At 41.6% G+C, this 27,284-nt stretch overlaps 7 protein-coding genes across 9 annotated transcripts in view; 1 reads left to right on the top strand and 6 right to left on the bottom strand.

Annotated features, from left to right (window-relative positions):
• Positions 1-2,111, bottom strand: part of LOC125950950 (syntaxin-binding protein 5) — a 12,585-nt gene extending 10,474 nt beyond the window's left edge. Inside the window, exons 1-2 of one of the 2 annotated variants that reach the window (XM_049679358.1) lie at positions 1,925-2,111; positions 843-1,029 (exon numbers count right to left, since the gene is read on the bottom strand). In XM_049679358.1, the coding sequence (XP_049535315.1) occupies positions 843-986 (144 nt within the window). In that variant the 5' untranslated portion in view covers positions 987-1,029; positions 1,925-2,111. The remainder of the gene's footprint in view (positions 1-842; positions 1,030-1,924) is intronic. The other variant, XM_049679367.1, reaches the window with a different exon arrangement.
• Positions 2,112-2,805: 694 nt separating this feature from the next.
• Positions 2,806-4,503, bottom strand: LOC125950984 (luciferin sulfotransferase). Its single transcript, XM_049679436.1, has 6 exons — positions 4,267-4,503; positions 4,065-4,177; positions 3,861-3,982; positions 3,587-3,785; positions 3,370-3,496; positions 2,806-3,251 (listed from the first exon to the last, which is right to left on the bottom strand). The coding sequence occupies exons 1-6, from the start codon at positions 4,334-4,336 to the stop codon at positions 2,863-2,865; spliced, it is 1,020 nt and encodes a 339-aa protein (XP_049535393.1). The 5' UTR covers positions 4,337-4,503; the 3' UTR covers positions 2,806-2,862.
• Positions 4,504-4,889: 386 nt separating this feature from the next.
• LOC125950981 (dnaJ homolog subfamily A member 1-like) lies at positions 4,890-7,058 on the bottom strand. Its single transcript, XM_049679421.1, has 4 exons — positions 6,800-7,058; positions 6,315-6,643; positions 5,457-6,246; positions 4,890-5,144 (listed from the first exon to the last, which is right to left on the bottom strand). Exons 2-4 carry the CDS (start codon positions 6,614-6,616, stop codon positions 5,034-5,036), a joined length of 1,203 nt encoding a protein of 400 aa, XP_049535378.1. The 5' UTR covers positions 6,617-6,643; positions 6,800-7,058; the 3' UTR covers positions 4,890-5,033.
• A 647-nt stretch (positions 7,059-7,705) lies between these two features.
• Positions 7,706-8,979, bottom strand: LOC125958181 (xaa-Pro aminopeptidase 3). The gene is made up of 2 exons (XM_049691391.1): positions 8,863-8,979; positions 7,706-8,789 (listed from the first exon to the last, which is right to left on the bottom strand). Exon 2 carries the CDS (start codon positions 8,738-8,740, stop codon positions 7,706-7,708), a length of 1,035 nt encoding a protein of 344 aa, XP_049547348.1. The 5' UTR covers positions 8,741-8,789; positions 8,863-8,979.
• A 1,024-nt stretch (positions 8,980-10,003) lies between these two features.
• LOC125953388 (alanine aminotransferase 1) lies at positions 10,004-18,015 on the top strand. The gene is made up of 5 exons (XM_049682931.1): positions 10,004-10,204; positions 13,522-13,859; positions 13,996-14,085; positions 15,339-16,425; positions 16,499-18,015. Exons 2-5 carry the CDS (start codon positions 13,533-13,535, stop codon positions 16,645-16,647), a joined length of 1,653 nt encoding a protein of 550 aa, XP_049538888.1. The 5' UTR covers positions 10,004-10,204; positions 13,522-13,532; the 3' UTR covers positions 16,648-18,015.
• Positions 17,878-24,968, bottom strand: LOC125953392 (protein-tyrosine sulfotransferase). 2 transcript variants are annotated; one of them, XM_049682944.1, is made up of 6 exons: positions 24,552-24,968; positions 21,007-21,728; positions 20,802-20,926; positions 20,160-20,717; positions 19,871-20,069; positions 17,878-19,801 (listed from the first exon to the last, which is right to left on the bottom strand). In XM_049682944.1, the coding sequence occupies exons 2-6, from the start codon at positions 21,166-21,168 to the stop codon at positions 19,649-19,651; spliced, it is 1,197 nt and encodes a 398-aa protein (XP_049538901.1). In that variant the 5' UTR covers positions 21,169-21,728; positions 24,552-24,968; the 3' UTR covers positions 17,878-19,648. The 2 variants fall into 2 exon arrangements, with proteins under 2 accessions (XP_049538901.1, XP_049538909.1); XM_049682952.1 differs by lacking the exon at positions 24,552-24,968 and adding an exon at positions 21,908-22,212.
• Positions 24,969-25,381: 413 nt separating this feature from the next.
• LOC125958100 (probable basic-leucine zipper transcription factor Q) lies at positions 25,382-26,683 on the bottom strand. Its single transcript, XM_049691260.1, has 2 exons — positions 26,402-26,683; positions 25,382-25,909 (listed from the first exon to the last, which is right to left on the bottom strand). Exons 1-2 carry the CDS (start codon positions 26,681-26,683, stop codon positions 25,382-25,384), a joined length of 810 nt encoding a protein of 269 aa, XP_049547217.1.
• Between the last annotated feature and the right edge of the window lie 601 nt (positions 26,684-27,284).

Here is a 27,284-nt window from a genome sequence, read left to right as displayed (position 1 = left end):
ATTTTTTCTTTTGTCTTGAAAAAGAATGGAATGTTGCAGTAAACAACTGAAATACAGCTTTACCATATCATCCACTATAAACCAGCAACAACAACGAACCACTGTTAACCACCTACTGCTATGAGCAATGTTGTCACAATTTCGCACTAATGCACATCGCCTATAGATTAGGGTCACCAAGGTCAACGGTAGATATACGGCACTGCGAATCATTCAAAGACAAATCTGATAAAAAAATGTCCCGAGCCTACAACATATTGTGTATATGTCCCTACGATAAAACAAGGGTGGCTGTACACCTCAATATGTACCAATCCTGTCACAGAATCACAGAAATTACTACTTTCCTTTGCAGGAAAACCAGGTATTCACGCTATAGTGCTAGGGTTTCTATGTCATTGATAGATGGTAGAGTTTCCGTCGTCGTCGTTACTCCTTGATTGTTGTTTTTTGATTGTGATGATGATCATATCTCGCCTTGCTTCAGTTGGGTAATGAGCTAAGATCACGATTTTGTAATTGGCATTCCTAATACTATAATGTCCCAAACTTATTTCAACAGACCATTCCCTGGCAATAAAGCATTGCTTAATACATTTATGCCTATTTCAGCATCAATGATTGCCGCATTTGCATACGATTTGGCCTATTCTGTTAACTATAAGCAACACTTGAAGAAATGAACAAACCGAATGCCACACCCATCCAGAACACGTTACACACATAGCAGCACCACTCCAGCTATGCAAGAGCTCAATGCAGATATGTGTAAATGGTCGATGAAAATAAAACTATAACAGTAGAAATGCATGAAACAGCTGGAATTTGTTAGTTTGATTTACCTTTTTCAGCTGGAAGTGTTCGGGCCGCAGCGTCTCCTGTATCTCCTGCTCGATGCACGATTTGACCGCACCTCCCCCGGGGGTCTGCTGGTTAACCGATGAACGAAACCCGTCCAAGACTCCTTTGAAGGTAAACTTCTTCATCTTTCCCTGCTCTCCCCCGCGCCGGGCTTATCGCGAGGATGATCTGAAGATGGGAAAAATTGTTGGATGATAAAAATGATGGTTTTCATGGATGAGGTGAGATCAATAGTCCGATGGAAACTAAAAAGGCCGTACATAAGTCGCTTTGTACCGTGTCACAACGTCACCAAGCTAAAAATTTACGCCTTATGCTACTAATCATCAGCGTGTGACGCAAACAAAAAAAAACCAACTAGCTATCAATTTTCGATAAAATTGTTGTTTCACTGCCAAATACGCCTTGTCTGAGCTTGGTATTGCTAACACAACTACTGATTTCCTGAGACGCCTACTAAGACTTTTGCTGCTCCGGGGATTGGTGCTATTACTGGTGACGCAGCAGTTACCCTTTCATCCGACGCAGTAGTTGCCACTATGTTGTCACCATGTAGTTTTAACCTAACATTTAATTTTTCGGCAAACACTACACTTGCAATTGTACTTTTTTATGAGCATTTGGGTCGCAAACGAAGCTCACTAGATCTCTTGCTGCTGTATAGTGTTCGATTATGGTCAACTAGTTGAAATTGAATTGTCTTTTCCTTCGATACATTCTTGGCCAAATGAATGATCCCATCGAGCGAACATCTTCTCTGACAGTGTAGAGGTAGCGCTCCATACTTCAGTGGCCCAACCCGACGACAGGTGCTCCACAGATGGCGTTACAAATAATGTGAAAAAATATATCTGCTCACTCAAATGCAACATTAATTGGTTTTTACGGACAGAGTCCTTCGATTTAAAGGCACTGACACACCCGTCTAACAAGAAAAAACCGTGATCATCACACTGGAACTCTTGTGGGTAGCCTCATGTTTGCACTACTAGAGGAAGCATCACCTCGACCCTACGTTTAAGCAATAGACGATTGAAAAGACATTTTATGCACGGAACCGTACCGGGTTAGAGAAACGTTTTCACATGCTGTGGCGTTGTCCGGAGGTGTAAAGTGATGAAAATGCTCCCGATTAGGGGCGCATAAGCGTTCAACGAGGGAGTCGCCTTCTGCCGTTGGTTTGTTTTCGAGGCCGATGATACAACTTCTTCCTGAGACAGCGAGCACGAAACTACAAAGCGCCAGCATTTAAAGATTTTCTATCGAAATATTCGCCGTCCCACTCTATCCTTTTCTCACTCGCTCTCCTCCCGCTCGATCTCTCTCTCGCTCACTCTTTCCTATTCTTTCTCTCTCTGTCGCATCCATACACATTTACCCACATATATATTTGTTTTTTTTTTAGAAATCGACACCATCATTGCGTACGCAAACGTGTAGCGCGGTAGCACACATTTGGTCGAACACAGCTGCTGGCTTGACGTGTGCGCACTAGCGATAGCGCTCGGCGGTCCACGGCCGTAAGATGCATACCTTCTGCCCGCACGTATTGTTGGAACCTGGGACTGGATGCTGGTGGAATAGCTGGCCAACGCATGTTGATCATGATGTAAATGATGGGTTGACGCGAGTTTAGCCACGTTGCTATAGAGGGTCTACTCCTTTTTATTTCAGTTTCAACGTTTTATTCAATCATTAACCTTTCCTCTCAATGAAGCAGTAGATTTTCTGTCGATTTTTAGGTTTTTGATTGCCAAAGTGTGAACTGCGTGGTTTTTTGGGCTAACCGAAACGGGATTGATGAAGATACCTATCTCTCCTAGCAATATTTTCATGTGATTCTTTAGACAGAAGCCTTCTCTCTGGAAGTGGAAGAAAAGAACGCACCTTCAATTGAATAATTGTTGCGACCGGAAATAATTTATAAAACGAAAAAAATATTCATGCAATAAAAAAACATTTGTATGTTGTACATTTCAACGGATTTGTGTCTACCCTATTTCAACAATCAGGGAATCGCAGATCTGTTCCGATCAAGTTACGCTCGCTCCATTCCTTGATACGGTGCCTTATCGTGTCTGTAAGTTCCTCTGTATTCCCATTAACCTGGCCCTTCCGAACAAACGCTTGTTCACCCTCTTTAAGAATCCCGAGATGTTTCAGCTCCTCGCAAGTAACCGACTTATTATGCCGGAAGTTTTTAATGTCCAGGTGATTGCACAGCAGGGTGACCTGTTCGTCGGACAGAGTTCTGTTGAGAAAGGCAGCAGTCCTCCGAATAGTTTCGGGAAGGTTCCGTTTCATATCCTCGTAGAACATAAATAACACGTTGGGCTTATCCTTCATTGCCCATCCCTCCTTTACGTGATCCCAGTAAGGTGACCAGGGAGCTGCAATATAGGAATGAGTCACTTGCAGAAATATAAAAACTTGTACCATCCTGTTTGGCCGCCAATGATTCAACTCGACACCAATGAATCTGGTGGCGATCTGAGGGCGATCACTCACTCAAGTCCTTTTCGAAGTAATCATAGAATTTTTGAAAATCTCCTTCGTACCCTTGGGTGCGGTACAATCGGTTGAGGTGATAGTAGGACACAACAACGTCCGACGGATTTCGGGCCACATAAATTATCTATTGATCACAGAAAGGAAGATGCATTTGAATCACACCAATCGACATTTATACTGGATCCAGCATTTATACTGGATACATACTGTTTACCTTCGAGTTGTTTTTAAAAATGCTGGGCGGTAATAATGATGTTGGTAGATGAGTCTTGATAAATCTCGGTTGGTTCATTTTATCCAGCTCATTATGTACCGGCTGAGAAAGTTTTTCGATGAACTTGCACTTCTCCTGGTCGTGCTGGTTTTCTTCCAAAAATTCCGCTTTTACTTCGTCATGCATAAATAAGTGAAATCTTGAAAGATTCAGCCAGAGATGATACATTTGCATTAATAATAAGCTAGCAAGCCCAATAATTTCTTTGCCTTACTCGAAGAACGGGAAACGCTGTGTTAACGGAATTTTATTCGCTGAAATAAAATCCAAATTATTACATATCAACCATACCATCTCCTGCGTCCAGGTCGTTCCAGAGCGTGGGTACGTGACCACCTATCAACGCCATACAGAATCAGCATAACACACATTTTTGAAAAATGAATCTAATAGAGTAGGTGCCGATATGACTATTTACCCAGGTGTCGTCGGCCCTTGCTTCGAATGAGTGCAAACTAGCACCGAACTGCTTGAAACGTGATGGGAAGAACCAACGTGTTTTGCCTACCTGGACAAACCCACTTCGTTCTCCTGGGCAAGAGTAAGGACAAGACCACATTAATACGGAATACAGGCCTCAGTACACTTAACACTATGAAAGCGGACGACCTGTTACTTACCGTGGAAATCATTGAGCAGCTGCTCGTTCACCTTTGGTTCAACATAATTGATGTCGTAAGGAAAACTCATTTTTCAACTTAAAAAATTACAAAAAAGTACGGTTGATAGAGCTGATTGAAGACGTGTGATGCCGATGGTACAAGTGAAACTGAGGCGCTCGCGACGGAACACGGCACGAGTTTTGCTTGATCAACAAATATTTATCCATTCCCCTTTGTGCCTCCCTCGACGCTTTTTAAGTTGGCCCCTCTGCTGCGGGAGAAAGTTACAGAAAAAGTGAAAGCATTTTGAAGAAGCATAGCATAGAAGCATGCTTTTTCATTTCCTATTCGGGTTGGATATTATGTGCCTTAAGAACTATCGTAATATATGAATGTAGCGTCACCTTTTCATCAATTCTGCTTGAGTTAGTTATACATCTCTAGTGGAGAAGGAATGTATGTTAAATCGGGGGAAATGCTACATTTTCGTGATTATGATTTGTAAAAATCCAGTATATGTGTGCCCATACTGCCTCACTGCCCATACAGACATACACGATTAGCTCACAACACTCATGAGTAATCCTCGATGCCTTTAATAAAAAAATAAAAAACAAAAACAAATTGCATGTACAACGCATTAATATTTGCAGCAACGCTACAAGCAACCGTTCGAATTTATTTTTCAAACAATTTTTTTGTGAGCATCATCATCCAGAACAATACGAGCTGCCGTACATTATTTAAATTTGCAACGCGAACTCGACGACAACATACATTGAGGATTAGCTAGAAACGCATTGCGGCGATCGTTGCATATAAACATGATCATCATCATCTTCTTTATATGCAGCTTTATGCTTGCCATGTTGCTGCTGATCTTGCCTTACATCAACCTAAAATAGATTACAAGAAAAAAATAAGTTTTAATCATGCTACGAATAAATAACTCTACTTGAGAAAAAAAAATAATTATTTGTGACAAATGTGAAAAGATCAAACCGTAAATACACGAATCGATCGTAGAAAGATGCCGATTTGATATACGCATTTTTTGTAAAACTGTGTAATGGAATAAAAATCCATCCAGTTTGGAATAGAAATGCGAAATATTGTAAAGATATGTCAGATCTGTTAGATCCCTTGTCGTTTCAAGCAGATCAGACACATAATAGCGAATAAATATAAAACGAAAAAATGGCACTTACCAATTCAACCTCTTGGGCATCATCCGGTATATGTGTTGGTACAGGTGCTGGTAAATATTTTCCTATTTCCCGCGCTCCTTCTACTGATATTGCGTCAGGTAATGTGACGAAAAACTGAATGATCAGTCTTCCTTTCTCCTTTGGCGACTTTGTTATTGGCATGCCCTCTCCTAAAACATAACGTGCTGCTCCATGCTTCGTAACTTCTCCTGGATGCGAAGCGATTATAATCGTGCGACCATCCAGTGTTTTAATGGGTTTTTGGAATCCTAATAACGCTTCGGTGAGCGTTATTTGCATGTCAAGAATCAAATTACTTCCATTGCGCTTAAATAGTGCGTGTGGAGTTTCTTCAATCACTATCACGACATCGCCGGGGGTTACATTCGGTTCTTGATCGCCCTCACCGGGAATAACATATCGCATTCCGTCTCGCGATCCTTTGCTGATGTCTATTACTATAATCTTGCGACTTCTGACGGTTTTTCTGCCGTTGCATTCCTTACACTTATCTTTGTCATCGATGGTTTCTCCCAGACCACGACAGTTTCGACAACGCTCTTCATATTGTTCAACCATCCCTGGGGCAACTTTTTGTACCTTGGTTATTACGCCGGTTCCTCTGCAAGGTGCACACTTGGCTACTGCTCCTTTCTTTCCACCGATGCCATCACAGCTATCACAGATGATATTTTTCCTTAAAGCTAACTTTCGCTGCGTTCCATTGTACAATTCTTCTAAGGTTACCGATAGCGAGTGTATCAAGTTAGGACCTCGTCTTTCGCGTTTCCTGTTTGAAATCAAAATGTTAAGTAGCATTTAAAAGGGTTGCTAAAACACAATTACTATTCAACCTACCGTCCAGCAAATCCACCATTAAAGAACAAGTCAAAAATATCCATGGGGCTATGAAAACCCGTGGCTCCACCGCAACCACCATTTTTAATAGCAGCTTCACCTCCCTCGTCGTAGATGCTTTTCTTTTCAGGATCTGACAGAACTTCGTATGCCAATGATATTTTTTTAAATTTATCGCCTTCTAGCGGGTTTTTGTCCGGGTGAAATTTGAGAGCCTGTTTGCGGTAAGCTTTCTTTAGCTCTTCTGGAGAACACCCGGGACTAACGCCGAGGATGTCGTAGAAGTCTGTCTCATAAACCATTATTCAGCATTTATCTTATTTGAACACCTGTTTATATTTTGAAGAGAGACGAAAGCAAGCATTTAGAGGATGAAATAAGTCTCTATACGTATTACACCCCATTTTGATTCGATGGCTGCGATGCTAACTGCGAACCGCCCTAATAAGCAATTAGCAGTAGGAAAGTGAAAATAAAATACTCACGTTATAGATTATACTATAAATTGTTGAACAGTCGATGATTCACTTGCGTATTCTCACCGTAATTTCTAGCACATCTCCCACATTCTTCACTGATTTAAAACTAACTACTTCCACGACGTATCAGGTGTCGAATATTCTAGAAATTCTTTTTCAGGTGGGAAAACGGCGTGTTTAATGACGTATGCAATGACGTTTCGATGTTAACTGTTGTTTGCATTGAAGCAAGATGATTCTACAACACAAGCCTCGCGCTTTAAGAAAAGTGATGAAGATTTTTGACAGTTGAGAAGGTTATTTTTGTCTACACCGGGAATACTGTTTTCGCTTTGAGAAAAACGAAATCCGGAACGAAAGTTCAAATTTTCCAAGTAATAATTTTTAATTGTGAAAAAAATACGACCATATATATATTTTTTACGAAACTATATTTCTTTACTATTTTCTGTGAATATCACATTAAACTATAACTTTCAAGCATATTGAGCACGGTTTTGAAGAAAATGGTAAACAATATATGGAAACGAGCTTTCACTTATGCCGGTCACTGTAATCCACGTGGTGAAAGGCGCAGCACTTAGCGTCTATTGGGGTCTATGCTCACAAAGCCTCAAACATAATCACATAAGCCCTTCGTTAATGTGAAACAACATGTTTTGCTACTGAATTTTACCTTATTTTAGACTGACCATCCCTGCGGACAAACATATGCTCTAGCTGATTGCGATCTTTAACACATTGGTGACTGAGTATTTCTATTTCAGTCTCAGATTTGATCAAGACATCGTCTTCTATCCGCATCCCGATGCCTCTAAATTCAATTGGAACATCCCTTCGTTCGTTCGCGATGTATATACCTAAAAAAATACATAAAATATCATTAGATTCTTTTAGCGAATGTGTAGACATTCATCGTAAATACACACCAGGTTCTACCGTGCACACCATACCGGGTAACAATCGTGTGCTACGGGAAACTAGCGGCGTATCATGGACATCCATACCAAGGTAATGGGATACATGATGTGGACAGAACCTGTAACCGGCACGGGAAAGCTCAACACCGCTTACTGACGCCGGTATTAGTTTGATTTCTTGCAAGTATTTCCCTATCTTGGTGCACATGGTTTCAAACAACCGGTCGAGTGTGTCACCCCCAACATGCAACAGACAATCGAGCAATTCTGCCTGTACTTGCTGCAACACCTCATAGAGAACGAGTTGTGGCTCGGTAAAACTACCATTCACTGGCCATGTGCGTGTGATGTCGCTCGTATAGCCATGGTATTCGCAACCAGCATCAAGAAGTATGAGGTCTCCGGCTTTCACAATTTGATTGTTGTTGATATAATGGATAGTGGTAGCATTAGATCCACCAGCAACAACGGGTGGATAAGCAAGAAAGTTTGCTCCGTTGAGTCGCGAATAGTAATCGACGCTGGCAAACACATGGTGCTCGCTGATACCAGGAAAGCTTTCTGCCATCGTTCTATTGATGGCGGCAGAGGCTATTTCGCAACTCTTGCGCATTAACTCACACTCACTAGGGGATTTACAGACACGCAATTGTTGGATCAACGGCGCCAGCGACAGTCTCTCAGTGTTGAATACTTCTTTGACGATGTGCGAGATACTATCCAGATTAATGCTATCATACCATACGAGAGGATTCCGGTGTATCTCGCTATATTTTACTAGGTAATTTTTTAGTTCTTTAATATCTACCGCCTCATCAAGACCGAACACTTGCGGAGCAAGCTGCACACCAGTTCTCGGACCATCCCACATTTCTGCATGCTTATCCTTCGGTCGCAAAAATAATGTTACTTTGCGCTTGTCACTTGCATCAATTTCCAGCAATAGCAAGCTATCCGGTTCTTGGCATCCGCTGAGGTAGAGGAAATCAGTATTTTGGCGAAATACGTACGGTATTTTATCACTCATGTACTTTTTCGTAGCCGCTGGTATAATTGCCTATTATTGGAGAAAATTGCTGTATTAAGATAGATCGACATCTATGGATATTTTAGAATGGCCGACTAAAGATGAAACTTCTTCATACTAACAATTTGATGATTGATTTGTTTGTCAATGTTTACTGTACAAAATGCTTTCATCATCTCGAATAGGGCGGAACGGCGGTTTTGCACCTCCTCCAGCTGGATTCCTGGCATAACTTCACCTGCTTTCATTAGATGTGGGTGTGTTTCGACAACAGGCTGGCCATAGGTTGCAATTTGGCAGCAATGGAGTTTTGATTTCACCTTCAATCTTGGCGAACACACTTTAGTATTACATTTTTCCATCAATACCGAAAAGCAGAAAAGTGAAAGACAATGTAATATGTGAAAACATAGCAAGTATACTAAAGATAGATGATTACCATTTTTGAAACAATTAATAATTTCCGTCCTGTAGAGCTGTTGCGGTATTTTGATGGACCACATTTTGGACCACAGTCGATGGTGCTGAAAACGTTGTTAGTGTTTACGTCAAGAGGTGTTGAACAGTTTAATTATGCGGACCGAACAATAGATTTGCGCTATATCTTATTATCCACTTTTTAACGGGATCGTACTAAAACATACTAGAACTAAACACCTGGGCAAACACTATTCCAAACCCGCGGAACCAATAACAACGATCACGATTAAAAGATTTGGATACGTTCCTGACCAAAATGCCTTATCTAACCGGGTGAAGTCATGCAGAACAAAATGCATCGCGCCGATTAGAAAAATGAATGAAAAATTTAACAGGAACTGCAGCACTTTGGTTTTCATCTGGGATGCTGTTTTCGCTTTGAAAAGTACGAAACGACGAAGAAGTCGACGCCGACGGTGGTCGCGTAACGGTGGAGGCAGTATCCGAGCCGTAGTTTTCGTCACCTATCCCAGAACCAGAGCTAGATAACATTTCCGGACCCTGCTCACACGATGTTTAGACACAACGGGGCCGTTCGTTTTGTCTCAAATAAAGAACTAAATCGTATAAACATTCGAAATGAGTGAACGCACATACTATGACTAATAAAACCACTGAACTTTTCCCAAATTCTTCGAATCAACAAACGAACGCTGCCATGTAGAAAAACAAAGACATGATCCTCCGGCTATCAAAAATAAAAAATGGCGGCGAAAAAAGTGCCATGGCTGCACGATGTTTTTCCGAAGGAATTGTGTGGGGTAACAACATAACCGCAGATTTGTCAATCGAAACATACGCCGGAATCACTGTTTATATGCTTCTCCTACGAGTTGCTTTGCAAAAACGGGAGAAACGAAGTGCGGCAGTAACTTTGCAGCATACGTGAAAAAGGTTTATGGTTTAGCGTTTGCTTCCGGTGAATATTCTGCTCGGCCAATTCATCCCGTCTTCTGATTCGCCAAGTTCGCCGACAAAGGCCAGGTTTGTTACGTTAGTTCGTGTGAGTTACCGGCAGTTTGGTACTTTTCGCACTTTTGTAAAACTGCGGGGTAGCAAGAGCTGTTACCCTAATCCATAGGGCCTGATTGATTTGTGTATGGCACTAATACCCAATAGTTAGGTAAACATCCCGGTAACTTAGCTACATTCTACTAAAAACCTGACCAACCATTTCCATCTAGCAAATACAATAGTTATTTTAAACGCAACAATTGATATTTTAGTGTGCCAATAACCTTTTAACAATCTCAGAGTTGTAGTAACCGTAATTGCATTACATAAATTCTCAATTTGCGCAAATCCTCCCTAAAGCCTTGGTCTTATTTGACGGAATAAGACACGGTTACAAAGATTTTGCATTTTTGGCACACACATCGTTTGGTTTGTGTTGCAGTTCTATTTTTGTGTGGAATATCACTGAACATTGGTTGGTTAGTGCCAATTTACTTAATACTTCGATACTCGAGTCGTACTATCGGTATTAGTGAATTATTCGAAAATCACCTCAACGCGTGTGGCGAAATCCTAAACCATTCTGGAGTGCCATAATTAAAGAAGCATAGTAAACTCGGTTTTACCACTTCAGGCCACCCAACTCCAAACTATATTTGAAAGTGATCGCCAAATGGAAAAGCAAAATAATGTATCACCGCAGGATTCAAGGGTAGCGCTAATGAAAAGAAGAGCTATAGTAGTAGTGAATCAATCTATAAATAGAATTTACCATATGATCTGGGCTTTAGATTAAGCAGGGCGGGAAGCATGCAACAAGGTAACGCTTGTAGTATCTATCCCTTTGTAGTACAATGTCAATGTTGTGATCAAATTTAGTTTCGCTTTGATATTGACTAGTATTAGGTGAACTTGTTAAGTCCCACGAAACAACGTGTCCCATTTGATAAGTGTTCCATTAATTAATCAGTTTCAACTTGACTCATCCATGAATCAGTTACTATGTATATCAGATCTGAGACTGAGCTAATATTAATTGCAGTATTATTTTTTGCAGTAGCTGAGCAGTACTAATTTTTAACAAACGCGTGCGCAACATAAAAATCTAATTCGTGCGCAACATAAAAATCTAAAGCGTACGCAACATAACAATGAACAACAGCTGCACAAAATATATGTTTTTTAAATGCTCTCCCCAAAATGACATCCCCAGAAAAAGATTCTTTAAAAAAGACCTCGAACTTTCAAACTACAGGTGATTAAAGGACTACGTGCGATCAAAGCCAATGCTCTTTAGCAGTTCTACAGTAGTCGATATGATCAGAACTTGCTTACCCTTGAAAACGCACGCTGCTCAAATATTTGTGTCAAAGCAAATATAAGCAAATAAGCTTGTTGACTCTGACGGCACTTTTTAATAAACCAAATGCTCGTGTCCATAATGTTTGTCTTGGGATGAAAAAATGTTCTAACAATAATAAAAAACCAAAATTGTAACGGTTTCGGCAAAAGAATACACTATCAAAAGGAGTAGGGCTCGTACAACTGTCTATAAGGACGATTGTTTTCTTAAGCCCATAAAACATTTGTTGTTTAGGAATGAAAATTGGTGGATTTGCTATGTACGAATAAGTACACTTAAATGGTTCGCATAGTCGCAAGATTTAAGCTTATTTGACAGCAGTATACGAATACATCGGAGCACACACCAACATAACTATACAACTCAAATATAGTCTGGTTACTCAAAAAAGGACGTCTGGTAAAAATATGCTATGAAAATACCGGAGGAAGTGCTACGTACGTACGACATGTAATGTTTTAGGTTAACAATTTCAAGTGAGCAAACGCAAAGCGGTAAAGTAAGAATTGAGCTAAGTAGATTATACGAATATTGCGTGGAATATATTACGGTAATAGAATCGAGAACACACATGGGTTGAGTTTTATACGACACCGTGTGATGGTTTAACGTTGCCATTCTGTAAATTTAATTCCGAACGACCTTATACTGTGCAGCTGATAAGCGCATACATCGATAAGAAGACGAGGGCTACACAACAGTAGCTTTACACGGACGCAAATGTAGGTTTTGTTTAGCGATGCTATCTCATCATCTCGCGGCTTTGAAACGTTGTTTTGCAAAGAAGATGAAATAAAAGAGGCTATCGGTATCTCCGACATAAATGTTCCAAATGGGCCTTCGAGAATCTGATTGTTTGGACCTTACCCTTCGATTGACATTGCTTTGGTAAATGTGATTCGGTTCATATAATCGCAAACCGACGACTATTATAATAACAAGCCAGAAGGACCAAACAACTTGAGCGCACCGGGTAAACAGAGCCCTGGTTAAGATCCGGATCCGTTCGATTCAACTAGGTGATAATGTTTCCGTTGCACACTTCAGAACATCATATCATCATAGCTGCCATGCTTGATTATAGACCGATACGATTTTCTAACGATTCTGGTCAAGATGATTGCTATATAATATTGCACACTCGAGAACTGTACCTGGGGTTTAGTTTAATATTGATTCAAAGTGCCATAATAAATATGAGCATTTTAACTAACGGATGTAATAGTATATAATAATACATGTTCCACTTTATATGAAGATGCATACAGACTGTGGTAGGCATTAGTGTCTCGAAGCAGTCGCTGCTTGTTATTTGTTAAATGGTAGCGTGTTTTTCATGCTTACAGGCAGAACCATGTCTTTTCTTTCTTCCTCAATAATGAACCATTTGTAAATACATGTTCTAGAGATTCTAGAGCGACTTTACCAGCAGGGTACTTTGCTGCTAAAAAAATATTTTTTATCTCGCTTCGGGTCGGGTATCCCGTAACGCAGTGTGTAAAATAACATCGGTCCAGCCGCTGGCCGCCGCTAATGAAACAGTTCGAGGAGCACCTGTGAGTAGGATTCACTTTGTCCCATATGACCTGTTACTTAGATTCCGTATGAATTCTTTTGAAACCAAATATATTTGGAGAAGTTCGAAGAACACGTGGTTATCGACAAACATTGATGTTATTTTAATTCCGTTGTGTATCCTAATTTACAAAAAACAACTAGCCATTACAATTATTGGAAGAAATAACTCGTAGATACGGAGACTTGCTTTTGTGTGTATTCAGAATCTCATTTTTCATATGTGTTTGTAAGAATTTCAAGCTTGATGAAAATACATAAAAATTGCCACAAAAAACCAATTTTTCGAGAGAAAAGAAACTCACCACGGTGAGTTTGAAGTGAATCTTCTCTTGATGAACAAAATGAACTGAATGAACAAAACTGAATGAATTCAAACATATCAAAATTCCTTGAATCGTCATTTCAGCAACCGCCATCATGACGTTCAGTTTCACGTTAGCGTTCTGTCAAGGGAGTGTGGCCGCCAGCCGGGGCAGCATTTTGCTTCGACCCGGTAGTTTCAGCATTGGACGAACGGCCTCAACCCTACGCCGAACGCAACCAAGTCGACTAGCACCAGCAATATCGGTAACACCGACTTCAATCAATCAGTGCAGCGCAATGGCTACGACGGCCTGTTCCCAACAGCAGCATCAGCGATGTGTCTCCATCGACAACATCAATCCGGCGATCAAAACCATGGAGTACGCAGTCCGCGGCCCGTTGGTTGCCCGCGCCGCTGTGATTGAGAAGGAGTTGGAAGAGGTTTGTTTTCATCCGAGCGAATAGCTTTTACTGTTGGCGCGTTTGTTTGATCCTGAATTTCAGTTTTATTTTAAACAATCTATTTCTCATCTACACATGTTAAATGGCTTAATCAATTCATTCCAACAAATTACAGGGTGCCAGCAAACCATTCAAGGAGGTGATCCGCGCAAATATCGGCGACTGTCATGCGATGGGTCAGCCACCGATTACCTTCATTCGTCAGGTAAGTGATGCTGGAGCAGCGCCATGTGCCTGGACCGCAATAGCCCACCACTGGGAACTTGTTTCGATGTTTAACGTTTGCCATAAATGATTGTCGAACGAAAAAGGTGTATGCTAATATGTGAACGTGTATAGCTATCACTGGACCGGTTTTGCACGGTGCGAAAAGTATGCTATACATGGGCTTATTAGTGGTGTTTGGTGTAACTTCTTGTGGCCACGTTGCCGCTATCATGTACCAACATTTTTTGCACAAGTCGTTTCTGAATCTTTTTCTATTTGATCTCAAAGTGTGTGGATGTGAGAGACTAGCCTAGCCGCGGGATGAGATAAATCGAACTAATTAGCTTCTGGCAAACCTCGATTCCTTATCACCTAACTCCAGTACTTCACCTAGCAATGATTGCGTAACATGTTTATCATATCTTCTTCCCTTTTTCTCCAATACTACAGCTACACAAGCTAGTAGTGAACGCTTCAGCAGTAGCGCTCTCGTTTCCGCATTGCCTAGTAGCATGGCAACAAATGCGAATATGGCGATCAATGTCAAGAATTTTATGATTCTCGCTTGTGCACGAGCGGATGCGAAGAGCTCAGTTGGCACATAACGCTGCTCTCGGCATCAATTTCATATATGTGTTTCATACGATTCCCTCATTCGTATACACGCACTAATCAACCACGACCAATGAGCGCGGCACGGCGCGATACCTTAGCCGGCAGCCTCGGCATGCCGCTATTCCGCAGCTGTCAAGCACAAAGTCGTGGCAGATAAATGTTTGTTACAATTGGAACCCGCATGCAAAAGTAGGAAGGTCAAGAATCGCAATAATAATAATCAACCTTTCTGCTGCTATCTTTTTCATATTGTATAAATATATATGTATATATCTTCTATAATTCTATGATTATATATATATATATATATATATATATATATATATATATATATCCTATATATATATCCTCTCTGCAAACAAAAAGTACAAATAACAAAAAAGAAGCTCTTACTCACCGTTTCTTGTTTGCAGTTCATTTTACTGCTTCGTTCGTATCTTGGTACTACCTTTTGTTTTTTATGGCGCTTTTGCTATTTTTACCTTGCTTATTGCAGTACTCATGATGGCCAGCGCATTACACTGCGACAATCAGTGACAGGCATAATCTGCGATAGTGTGATGTACTTTATCAAATCTACTTCATTCTACGCAGTTCATACGTGTCTTACTGACGAACGATTTTGTGATATTGCAGGTACTGGGGCTTGTATCCTACCCACCGTTGTTCGACGACCCAAATATCCCAGCCGATGCAAAGCAGCGCGCGCGTGGTATCCTTGCTGGCTGCAAAGGAGGCTCGGTCGGCTCTTATTCCGATTCGGCTGGTATTGAGGTGATTCGACGACATGTTGCTGAATACATCCAGCGTCGTGACGGTGGGATAGAAGCCGATTGGCAGAACGTGATCCTTTCAGCAGGCGCATCAGGTGGAATCAAGGTATTGATGGCGTTGCTACGCTGCCCGATTGATGGAAAGAAGCCGGGAGTGTTGATTCCAATCCCGCAATATCCGCTGTACTCGGCGACGATTGCCGAATTCGACATGGAACAGATCGGCTATTATCTGGACGAATCGAACAAATGGGGCCTAGATATCGGGGAGCTCGAGCGTTCCCTTGTCGAGGGAAGAAAGGTGGCGGCCCCGCGCATTCTGGTCGTGATCAATCCAGGTAATCCTACCGGCCAGGTGCTTTCGCGGGACAACATTGAGCAGATCATTAAGTTTGCGCATCGCGAGCGGTTGGTTCTGTTCGCCGACGAGGTTTACCAGGATAACGTTTATGAATCGGGCTCTAAGTTCCACTCGTTCAAAAAGGTGATGATGGAGATGGGAGAGCCTTACAACAAGATGGAGCTATGCAGCTTCATGTCCTGCTCAAAGGGGTACATGGGCGAATGCGGCATCCGCGGCGGCTATGCCGAAATTGTGAACCTCTGCCCAGACGTACGCGCCATGCTGCTGAAATGCATTTCGGCCCAGCTCTGCCCAACAACGGCTGGCCAAGCAGTGCTAGATTGTGTGGTGAACCCCCCACAACCGGGAGAGCCATCGTATGAGCAGTTTACACGCGAAAAGCAGAATGTACTCGATTCGCTGCGAGATCGTGCCGAACTTGTCGCTAACACCTTTAACTCGATCGAAGGATTCTCGTGTAATCCGGTGCAAGGTGCGATGTACGCATTCCCTCAAATTCGACTTCCTCCAAAGGCTCTGGAAGCAGCCAAAAAGGATGGTAAACCGGCGGACACATTTTACGCATTCCGGTTGCTGGAGGAAACAGGTTTGTGCCTTGACCAACAACATATGGTTCTGTTTCAAATTAACTATTATTTTGATGATTCATTGCTTTCTAGGTATTTGTATCGTGCCCGGATCCGGGTTCGGTCAGCGTCCCGGTACGTATCACTTCCGTACAACCATCCTACCGCAGACGGAAAAACTGAAGGAGATGCTGGGACTGTTCAAAACATTCCACGAGAAGTTCCTCCAGAAGTACAAGTAAAATGTGCCGAAAGGGGTAAAAGTGCCACGAGATGTCATAGAGTAGAGCAGAGAGCGTGTTATGATCGTTGTGTTATGGGCTTAAAAAGCACTTCATATCTCAGCTTACGGTTGGCGGTCAGTAATAGATTTCGTGGAAGAACCTTCACTAACAGTACAGGCCATAGCGGCGGTAATTAAAGCAACATTAGCAAGATATTTCCAAGGTATTATCCCTATAGCAAAAAAAAAAGTCGTGTGCTGTTAGGTTTCCTTATCTTACAGGACCTTGCTTGTGCATTGACGAAGCTTGGTATTGCTTATTGCTTATTGCTACCACCCGTAATGATAACATCTGCTACTATTAATTTGCACATAGCGATGCCGGCCATCGCACATTGGAACTTCATCATTTTACAACAAAAATCGAGCATTTGTTGGAAGTTTGTGTTTAACCGCTGTACTCACATTCACATAATTAATCCAATCAAAAGAAAATTTTTGCGTTTCACTCTGCCAGCATGCACATATCACTTGCGCTCGATCTGTCTATCTATTTGTATAGGTAGTTTCCTACTTCTTCGATTGTAATCTTAAATTGGCATAACACCGTAGAATACAAACAAAAAGCATCTAAAATGCCCACATGGAAAATACAATAGCACAATACTTTTTCGATTCCAGCAATCACACCAAATCAAAATTCTAAAAAAAAGTTCCCATTGAACTACAAAATCCAATCCATATAATTCTAATCAAAACTGATCCAATCCAATGGCTATCCAATTGTTGTGTGACGTAATCTGAAAAAATGAATAAGGTGTTGTACCAATTTGTTGGTGTTTCTTCTTTAACTTGTTAATTGGCAAGCAATAACCGTAAAGATAAGCTAACATCAGACAGAAAATTATCAGTAGGTGTCCATTACGGTGCTACATACAATTTGACATCGATCGATTTGTCCTAAAGAACGTTAACCAGTTGTCAGTAGCAAAACGCGTAAAAAAGACAATAATTTTTTGACGAACGATTTGGTCTTAGCTATTTTAAAAACCTTACAATTACGGCTGACGATATAAGAGACGGAATCTCGTCAAAAAATAAACGGGATATAAAATATTAGATATAAAATTACTCAATGGATTACGAAATTAAAAACGTCTTTTCCACTGCACTACTCCATCACATCACACGAAAATGGCGTTCAAAACACACCCAACCCACTGCCAATTACAACTGCTTGTTACAGCAAAGCGTATAATAGCAGCGTGTGTTTTAATTTTGCTTGAAGTTTTTTTTTCCATCTATATGTTCTAATCAGCAAGTGTTCCTAGGACGAACAATTGGCTGAAAAAATATTGGAAAATAAAAAATGTATATTTAGCTTGTATGTGTCTTTAAAAGTATATCACAATAAACATATATCACAATCCCTGATGTCAATGAGCACATAACGATCAGTGCTCATTGGCACTCACCTGACATAAGATGTGAATATAGTCGCATAGGAATGCGTGCGTCGGTGGCTAGCATAATTGCTTGTGTATATAACAGGCATAAAATCGATAATAAAAATCGCCGTTGAATGCTTTAGAAAACCATGGCTGCTATACATATGTATAGTTTTTTTTTCTGTTGGTTTAAATTGATTAACGTTTTCGTACCATCGACAGTTCTATCTGTATCATTTGTTGTAATACATTTTCTGTGATGTATGCCTAATTGTATCCGTAGTTTATTACTTATTATTCGTTTTATTTCATTTGCTACAGGACGCGATTGCTCCCTCATTCACATTTAAAATTACCATCAGCGATTATAGTACACCATTGCATTTCCCCCTGCTGTAGCGCTCAATAAAAACTTTTTTAACAACTTTATCGATTATGGATTGCATCTATCGATCAATCGAATGGCAAGCGTAAGAAGCCGCCCGTGACTCCCGAAAGGGCGCCATTCCCCTGTATTGAACTAGTAGGGGTACGAACTGCTCGCTCGCTTGCTCTCTTGCCACTAAATCACTAAAATATGTCTCTCGCCTGTTCGAGGTTTTACTTAAAACATAAATTCTAAACATTCCCTTCTGTGCGTTTGTGATTGTTGTTTGCGTTTTTCTGGATTACTGTTCGCGAATTGTCCGTTTTCGGTATTTTTTCACTACACTTGACTGTAATTCTCTATTTTAAATCGGCACTTTACGCTCGTTTCATCTTGCATTATGTTGCTGCATATGTAAACTAGTGCCTGATAGGTATAACAGCTTCTCTGAACGTAATCGTGTGCGTCCTGTACTATATATTGTTCATTGTTCCACGTTGTACGTTGTTTGCTTCGTTTGCCATAATCTATAAGCCGCTTAGCGCCTTAGATAATAGCGCTAAGTAGATAATTGTAAGTAAAGATTTGATTTGGGTGGATAATAAGTAGAAATTTACTATTCAGTAATCACTAGTTTCCGCATCTTGACGCTGCTGTATGTTTTCTGTGCGTTCGAAAAGCGCGCACTCAAACTTTTCTGATTCTTGTGTTTCTATCGGTATAGAATTTTTGACTTTCTCAAACCTAGCTTGATAGTGAGAAGATAGGGAACCATACACAATGATGGGAAACGTGAGATGTATGATATAGGTAGTACCTAAATCTATATGCCTATTTTTATGCAGTTATACATTACACACATGTCCATGCCTCTGGGTATGTTTGTGTATAAATGGGCACGCTGATACGCATTCACCAAAGCACGCACAAAAGCGAGTGCTTATCAGTCATTTATACCGTGGCGAGGCAATTGCAGTGCACTAAAGCATGCGCAGTCTGCATGGTCAGATAAGTAAATACTCCCTGTGCTTGCTACGTTTAAGCAAACATTCCTTTCTTTTCTCTATCATACCTATTGGGTTGGGTAGCCCATCAGTGGTTTAAATTAACTTTCGCCTCGCTAATGTCAGAATAAATACGACACAGGTAGACCTCCTTGTAGGTTTCTATGAGTTGGTACTCCTGTTGTTATGCGTAATTTCTCCTCATCGCATCTTGCGATCTTTGCTTCCAGCGCCATAATCGTCTTCGTCGGCTATCAATTTCGAAGGATGGTCGTGATAGACGATGCCTTCACGCGCCTTACGGTTTAGCAGTTCCTTGGCACGATGTTCCCACATTTGCGAGTTCGACTGCACCTGTGAATTGAATTTTATCGTCGAGTATTAGTACAAGCACGAGGTAAACCGGACGGTCACTAGTCTCACTTTAAACGTGTTCTCCTGAACGTACGAGTCCGGACTTCCATAATTGGGCGGATTGGAATATGGATCGTAGCCGAGCACCGACAACATCGGCGCAATTTCGGCCATTTCCCGCACCACATCGTTTGGTATTTTTCCAACCCACTTGGAAAGCGCTTCCAGGTTTACTGGTTTAATTACTTGATCCGAGGACCGTTCCACCCTAGGCGGTGCGGGAAAGGAAAAGGGAAAATGAAAATTAATGATAAAATAAGTATCGTTTTAGAATAGTAGGCTGAGCGTTGTTACGAACTTCGATAGTGCGACTCCATTCTCTTTGTTGATAAATTCTTCGTGGTGCAACACGGAATCGTTCCACGGAATGTCAAGAAATTGCAGTATTTTGCGCATCCATTCTTCCGGGTGCAACACAAGCTGCTCGTAGTATACCATCATACACCGATCGTTGCCAATTTCTTTACACTGGTCGTGCATCGTTTGAATGGCTTGGTTCCATTTGGTTAGACATTGGCGATAACTAGTCAGATCGAAACCGGTGATCGTAACCTTACGCGAAATTATCGAGTGCACAGTGGCACGCCCATCCCGTACCATGAACAAAAACTTTGCCTGCGGGAATAACTCAATCACGTATGAGCCCATTTTAAGCGTGAGCGGATCTTTGTTGCACAGCCGGGGTGCTGGATCACCGTGTTTGGCAATTATCTCAAGACAGAACTGGGCAATCGCCCCATTCAGCACCTCCTTCGTGATACCGGCCTCCACTAGACGCACCGATTCCTTCTCCGATTTCATCCAATGTGATCGCAGTTGCAAGATACGTGGGATAACGCGCGTTTCCTGTCCACACCTAAAATGTAGAACATGATGCGTTTTAGTATAGCAGACCGTTAAACACAAACTCGTTGATTAGATTAAACTTTAATGATTTTACCGCACTTCCGGATGCGCATCGAGCATGGCACGCATTAGTGTGGTACCAGAGCGAGGAACACCTCCGATAAATATGAGCGGCATATTTCGGTGATATCGGAAGCCATTGCTCGTGCCTTCTTGTGTCTACAATCAAATAGGAAGCGCATGAAACAAATGAAATAGAGAAATAAAATAAAAAAGTTACAACTATGTAAAGTACGTACCTCGTCGTCTCGAACCATGTAGCCTAATTTGGCATTGTTTCCTAAACGTGCGCCACCCCAACAGGAAGCCCAAAAAACAGACCAGTTCCAGCATAGAAAAACCACGCCTAGGGCAACTAAAGCCGCCAGCAACAGCTTACGATTGCGTAGTATCAAGCGCATCGCTATGCCTAACAATAGCTCCGATGCGATTTTAGTACTACTTGTACACCACCATGGAGCAACGCAGTATAATAATGGGCCAAAAATAAGTTAAAAGAAAAAGCTGTATGGAATGCTTTCTACGCTACACACAGGGTTATGATTCTATTCTATTTTATGCTGCTATGCTCAATGCTATGCTTTTTTAGTTTCAGTTGTTCTTTTAGTTGACCCTAAATATCTCACACTATAATTTGCTGAAGCAAATCAGTGGTAGCTGCCTAAAGAACGCCAGTATTTGGCCAATAGATATTATCGTCATCGGTCTTTGGTTTTTGAGAACATTATAATGATTTGTATGCACATCTCGTCGCGTCGTTCACTCGAATGTCACATGTGAGCCACATTAGCGATCGTATGGAAAAACGGTACAATTCACATGTTGCTCATCGCATGGATTTTGGCATCTGCTGGTACCGTTACAGACTGTTTAACACTTGCTTCAACCGTTTCACATATGTCGCCGCTCGTTCGTCACAGATCCATCGACGCTGTCATCTTCACGAGATGTGAGAGATTCTCTGTATTAAAGGAAAAAAGAATAAGAACTATACTTCAGATAAAATAAAGAATGCGAAAATAAAGGGGGAACTGTTCTTAATTTTAAACAGGATCTAAAACGATGCTATCGATTCGGCATATGGCTTATCCTGCTTTCGCAGATCTTAAAGAGGAAATGTTTGCTAGGGCTCAGGTTTACCGTATGCAACGTTGCTCGATCGATGAGATTTCTTTTGTCGATACTAATGCTAATGACAGTAGACTTTTTTTTAACCAAACAGATACGGATTCACTATTCGTCTTTAGCCAATATCACACGCTCTATACAGCAACTTCGACAAATCGGGTATGTGTCAACAAACAGGTCGGGGCCACGTTCGCAACAGGTGTTTTAGTCTAGTATTTGCATTTGATACAGTACAGTACAACAACGGCCGCTAATGTAAAGAGGCGCAACACGTGAAACCCATTACGCAGATTGTCATATCGACGGCAACGATACCATCATTAGCAGTTATACGCAGAATTCAAATCAATAAAAATGTATATAAATCATGTTATAATGACATTGAATCATTAACTTCATATTATCCACTTCCGTTTGGCCCTTAAAAACCTGTTACTTAGATTTGCAGGTTAATATTCTATGATTTCCTCAAACAAGCAACAAAACACGACAAAAACGAATGCAGAGGTCTTTTTATGACTACCATTCAACTCGTCTTATCGTCGCTGTTCTATATACCAAAAACAGTTAATGATCAGCAAATTATTCATCTCATTTGCTGTCCAATGCGAGCAAAGGGACTGTATCTCATCATGCAAACACGTTGGATTGAAATAGTATGCTATCCGATAGCCACATATGTAATAGCATTCGGATAAAGATGTATTCGAGAGTTGCACAGTGTGAGAGACATGGGAGCGACATTACTGTTTGATATGCCCGGCTAAACGTTTCATAATTATAGCTATCAACGTATTTTTTTTCAATCTATTTAGTAGGATAATGCGCCGAAAATTATTTTTATATAGTTATAATTGGACATTTTACGAAAGAACTATAATAAGTTGTGTTATATTAGTAAAAAACCAAGCATTGTAGGACAAAACTAAAAATAGATGTCCTGCTCCTATAGTTCTATATTATGGAGGCATGTATACTTTGTTCATTATTCAGCAGTTTTCTAATGATTTTTTTTATTGATCGTGTGTCCCCATTGCTAGAAGACAGAAAAGATATGTTAATGCATTTCACGCTGATCATGAGACTACTGCACTAAAAAGAGATCGTCGTTGAAAGAGCCTGATTGTTTTCGCACGAGAATAGGATTCGGTATCACCAGAGGGCTTAGTTAGTTTCTCCTCACCGAACTTTTTTCTACTCAGCCACTTTGACGAGCAAATACAGAGTTGAAACGGATTTTTTAAATGTTGGCTCCATAAAATCAGTCGGCAGGCACTCAAGGCAGTCAAGATATAGGAGGAACATTATTGTTCATTTTTCCTTGTTATGAATTGAAATTGTCAAATAGCAATGTTGGTAATACCATCGAAAGATTGGAGATCAGCAAGCAGACGTTGAAGTTACTGTGCAGTTTAATATTAGACGAACATCAGCAGGTGGGTATTCGAAAAGAAGAAATGGGTCTCAAACTCGGCCGAAAAGAAATGCGTGCTTGTTGTCATGAAACGTGTAGGAAATCCTTTGCAACGAGACAACGAGGCATTCCAGCCGGTCCGCCTAGAAACAGTTGCGGCATCAACTCTCTAAGAATAGAATTAATTAAGGGACCAACGTGACTGATAGACATTGGCGCCGGTGCCGGAAAAAAGCTGAATTGATTTGTGTGTTATAGTACGCTTGATTGAAATATGAGCTAGTGAGCGATGGCGCAAAAATAATGGTCGATTGTGCGCAATCAACCATACCAAGAAACTAACGAAGAAAACAATTTCTGTATGCACCGAACCTATTGATTGAATTTAGATTCTAGGTCGTATTATTGTTTTAGAAGTAATATGCATTGTGCGAGGCTGGTCGGAAGAATATGTCATAGATTGTACTTTTGCCATCGAAAAGTCTTGTTGCAAGTATACTGTGCAATATTTTACAAGTTGCACACAATAAACTGTATCTACAACTAACAATTACCTAACGATGCTAGATTGAAAGCATCTAAAATACGATTATTCAAATCTCGAACTAGAAGCGAATTGGCAACATTCCGTTACATAGCTTTATGCGTTAACTAAACCAGCGCACCTGTTCCGTCTTCTGTGTTGTTCTCTAATTGTCACTCTCTCATTTGTCTCCCTGTGTACCCGGCGCTTCACCCCACCCATTATCGTATGGTTAAAATTCCGAGGTTCAAAGATGCGATAGTATAGTGAGTGTTGATATTTTTGCACAGAGCGGCGGTTGTCAGGTGCAGGCAAAAGCGGCTTTCTCATATGTTTAGCCGCTTTTTTGCTTCGGGTTGTTTGTTCAGGCGCCTATAGGAAGCCAGGATTGGCTTCGCTACAGGCCGGTTGTTTCGTCATTTTCTAGATGGCCTGTAGCTATACCGATTATACCGATATACCCTTGCGCTTTAAATATGCTCGAGAAATCAAGTAACAAGTGGAAAAGCCCGGTTTCCCTCTGCCTTCCATCTTTCGTTTGCTCTTGACAGCGGGAGCAGTTAGCGCCTGCGTGTCGATTTAAGATAGAACACGGATACCACATATTGTACTCGCTCCCGCACTGGGCAGTGCACCTATGTGCGGTGCTTTACTTGAGGGATAAGCGGTCTAATTGAATGGTAAAATTCGCCTGAAGAACGGTGAAGAACTAAACGTACCCGTTCGTTGGATGTTCTTCACTACTTTGATTGGAAATCAGTCCGATTCGTCTTTGGTTTGATTGTTTGAGATGATGGCACCCTGCTGTCGGGCGTATCGAGCTGTCGTGAAAACATTTGTGTCAAGCTCTGAGAAGAACAACACACCGTTCTGTTGCAAGATCCTCGCACGTTCCTACACCTAGATGGTGTACACAATCACCGACATGAACGAACATAACACAAATCACAAACAAACAGCACACAGTCGGGGAACACAGAGCGGAAAGATAACATAATCGATAGCATCGAGGCAAGGTCCGGCCGCATGGAACGCGGCGCTAAGCCAGGCTAACAACACGCGCGATACATAGCCACCACACACGACTATCGCACATTGAACAACAGTGATCAACACAGGGAAAAGATTGTCACTCTTGTACTCCGATGTGTACGCGTGTTCCATCGCTGTGAACGTCGCATCGTAAGGAGCGATGTGACCCTGTTACGTGTTTATCGATTGACTGTCATCATACCGGGCGAAATTGAAGTCACAACTCGCCGACCATTCAACCCAAGCTACTAAACCACCTACTCGAACAAGTCAAACTTTGCCAAACTGCTTGACTTCGCTTGACTACCAAACAACAACATCGCATCATCGCAATGTCGCCATCGCTCGATCATCATCATGTCGGCAGCCAGAGACGAGAGAAGGATCCTTCACGGGCTGAGCAGACGAACACGTGTCTGGCTGTGGGACGCCAATACGTCCCACCGCTTAACAACCTTTCATTTTCGATTATTTCAGCATGTCTTTATTTATACCGTTTTATAGATAGAAGCCAGCGCTAAAAATTATACTTAAGACTTCCACTACTAAACTGTACCTGCGACACCTCGTTCGAGGGCGAGTAGGTAGAGCTAATGAGCTTATCTCCTAGCATTCCGGGTTGCTGGTCTGGCTGTGCAGGCGTGCGCTGCAGACCATGGTTCTGCTCCTGTAGTTGTTGCTGGATGAGCTGTTGCTGCTGTGCTTGTTGTTGCTGTTGAATATACTCGTACTGTGGTTGATGATTGGTGGTCGTATAACCGCCGGCTTCCTGCGCTGCAGGTGCGGACGGTTGTACAGGGTAGCCTTGGTATTGAGGTTCTGGTTGATATTGTTGTTGTTGTTGCTGCTGCTGCTGCTGTTGCTGTTGTTGGATCCGCTGCTGCTGAGCTCGCAATAGTATATTTGGGTTAATATAATTTTCCTGAACCGAATAGTGCGGTTGGTTGGGGAATTGTGCAACAAGCCGGTTCAGGCCCTGTTGTTGAGATTCTTGCTGCTGCGGTTGGTGCGACTGTGCTTGGAACGAGTACAGAGGCATTTTACCCTAAGGAATACAAAAGGAAATAGCAGGAAGTTAAAGCGGTGTCGCAATATCGTCGGATCAACTGGGTATTTCTCGTAATTGGGAAATTGTACTGAGCTTGTTTGCCATTGCAATTGACCTTACAGAACGATGGCAACCTTGTTACTTCCGTTGCTAAAAATGCATGGGTTATGCATGCATCTCCATTATATACTCGGGACTACGGAGGCCCGACACCAGTACCACGCTAGTAGTTAAATTAAACTTACACAAAAATATCACTATAGTGCCTATTGAAATAAAATTTACAGCTATTATATTATGTGATTTAAAAAACGATAAGTACTATTGCACGACTTGTACTATTGCACGACTTCTCCGAGTTTTGGGTGCGCTTTTGGCATGAGAATACCATGCGATGGCACAGTCCGTAAGAATGTATGCTCATTGATCGTTGTTCACCTTACTTATCAGCCGCAATAAACAATAAACACTACGTTCATAAATACTTACCGCGTTGGTTTGTTGTTGAAGAGTTGATGCGTATGGTTTTTGTTGAAGTCGTTGCTGTTGATATAGCTCCTGTTGCTGCTGCTGAAGCAGCGCACCGTGGGGTTGATTGCCAAAGTAACGTGTGAATGTTTGCTGAAACGCGGGCAGCTTGATCGAAAAGCTGTTCTGGGATGGATCATTGTGAAAAGCGAGTTGGGCGTGCGTCGTTCCGACGACGATAGCGGCTACAGTAGCTACTACCACTCGTACCAGCCAGCGAAGCTGAAACACGCGTCGTTGCATTTTCTATGATTTGCTTGTCCGCTGCTGAGAGAACTAGGCGCACTTTAGACGATAGATTTAGATGTAAGATAACTTAGTACGTTCACTTTGTTAGTATAATTTGGCAAAGCTGCTGCAATTGTCACTACTGGATCAGAAACGCTGCAACTACTGTTGCTCACTGAAGATGACCTCGTTGTCAGTGGGCGGTTAAATACAGTAGTGTCCAACGTATCCCCCACTTAAACCTAAGGATTGCTTCTCCCACCAGGTCGCACGCAGGTTGGGTGAAGCGTGTGCGCATCTGGTAGTGTCACATGTGAAATGAATAAAATAGCCGTATGTAGATTGGGGGAAAAGCTACACATTGGGACAAGGTTGACAAAACTGCTATGCCAAATGGTACGGGTTTAGTACAAGCAGGCTTATAATGTTGGTGGGAGTGCTTGTCTCCGCACTAGTAGATGCTAGGATCAGGGACCGCCAGCTCGAAAGATTGCGGAATCATCCCTCTTGCTCCCTGAATCTTCTTTTTTGTTTTGTTTAGCTTAACCCCACTTCTACTCCTCGTAACATCCTACGGGGATTGGCATTTATTGTATTTCGATTCGCTACCCTAGTG

This window comes from Anopheles darlingi, chromosome X (assembly GCF_943734745.1).
Source record: "Anopheles darlingi chromosome X, idAnoDarlMG_H_01, whole genome shotgun sequence".
NCBI classification, from domain to species: domain Eukaryota; kingdom Metazoa; phylum Arthropoda; class Insecta; order Diptera; family Culicidae; genus Anopheles; species Anopheles darlingi.
This window is presented reverse-complemented; position numbering and strand designations above follow the sequence as displayed.

Excerpts from the sequence above, each read along its gene's own strand:
- LOC125950984 (XM_049679436.1), bottom strand. The coding sequence starts at position 4,336 with ATGAGTTTTCCTTACGACATCAATTATGTTGAACCAAAGGTGAACGAG. Across the intron at positions 3,786-3,860 it reads CAGCGTTTCCCGTTCTTCGA|ATTTCACTTATTTATGCATG; the intron begins GTAAGGCAAAGA and ends GAATCTTTCAAG. Across the intron at positions 3,252-3,369 it reads TTACTTCGAAAAGGACTTGA|CTCCCTGGTCACCTTACTGG; the intron begins GTGAGTGATCGC and ends CCTATATTGCAG.
- LOC125950981 (XM_049679421.1), bottom strand. The coding sequence starts at position 6,616 with ATGGTTTATGAGACAGACTTCTACGACATCCTCGGCGTTAGTCCCGGG. Across the intron at positions 6,247-6,314 it reads AATGGTGGATTTGCTGGACG|GAAACGCGAAAGACGAGGTC; the intron begins GTAGGTTGAATA and ends GATTTCAAACAG. Across the intron at positions 5,145-5,456 it reads ATGCCCAAGAGGTTGAATTG|GTTGATGTAAGGCAAGATCA; the intron begins GTAAGTGCCATT and ends AATCTATTTTAG.
- LOC125958181 (XM_049691391.1), bottom strand. The coding sequence starts at position 8,740 with ATGAGTGATAAAATACCGTACGTATTTCGCCAAAATACTGATTTCCTC.
- LOC125953388 (XM_049682931.1), top strand. The coding sequence starts at position 13,533 with ATGACGTTCAGTTTCACGTTAGCGTTCTGTCAAGGGAGTGTGGCCGCC. Across the intron at positions 13,860-13,995 it reads TTGAGAAGGAGTTGGAAGAG|GGTGCCAGCAAACCATTCAA; the intron begins GTTTGTTTTCAT and ends AACAAATTACAG. Across the intron at positions 14,086-15,338 it reads CGATTACCTTCATTCGTCAG|GTACTGGGGCTTGTATCCTA; the intron begins GTAAGTGATGCT and ends GTGATATTGCAG.
- LOC125953392 (XM_049682944.1), bottom strand. The coding sequence starts at position 21,168 with ATGCGCTTGATACTACGCAATCGTAAGCTGTTGCTGGCGGCTTTAGTT. Across the intron at positions 20,718-20,801 it reads GATGCGCATCCGGAAGTGCG|GTGTGGACAGGAAACGCGCG; the intron begins GTAAAATCATTA and ends TCTACATTTTAG. Across the intron at positions 20,070-20,159 it reads AATGGAGTCGCACTATCGAA|GGTGGAACGGTCCTCGGATC; the intron begins GTTCGTAACAAC and ends CGCACCGCCTAG.
- LOC125958100 (XM_049691260.1), bottom strand. The coding sequence starts at position 26,683 with ATGCAACGACGCGTGTTTCAGCTTCGCTGGCTGGTACGAGTGGTAGTA. Across the intron at positions 25,910-26,401 it reads TTCAACAACAAACCAACGCG|GGTAAAATGCCTCTGTACTC; the intron begins GTAAGTATTTAT and ends TGTATTCCTTAG.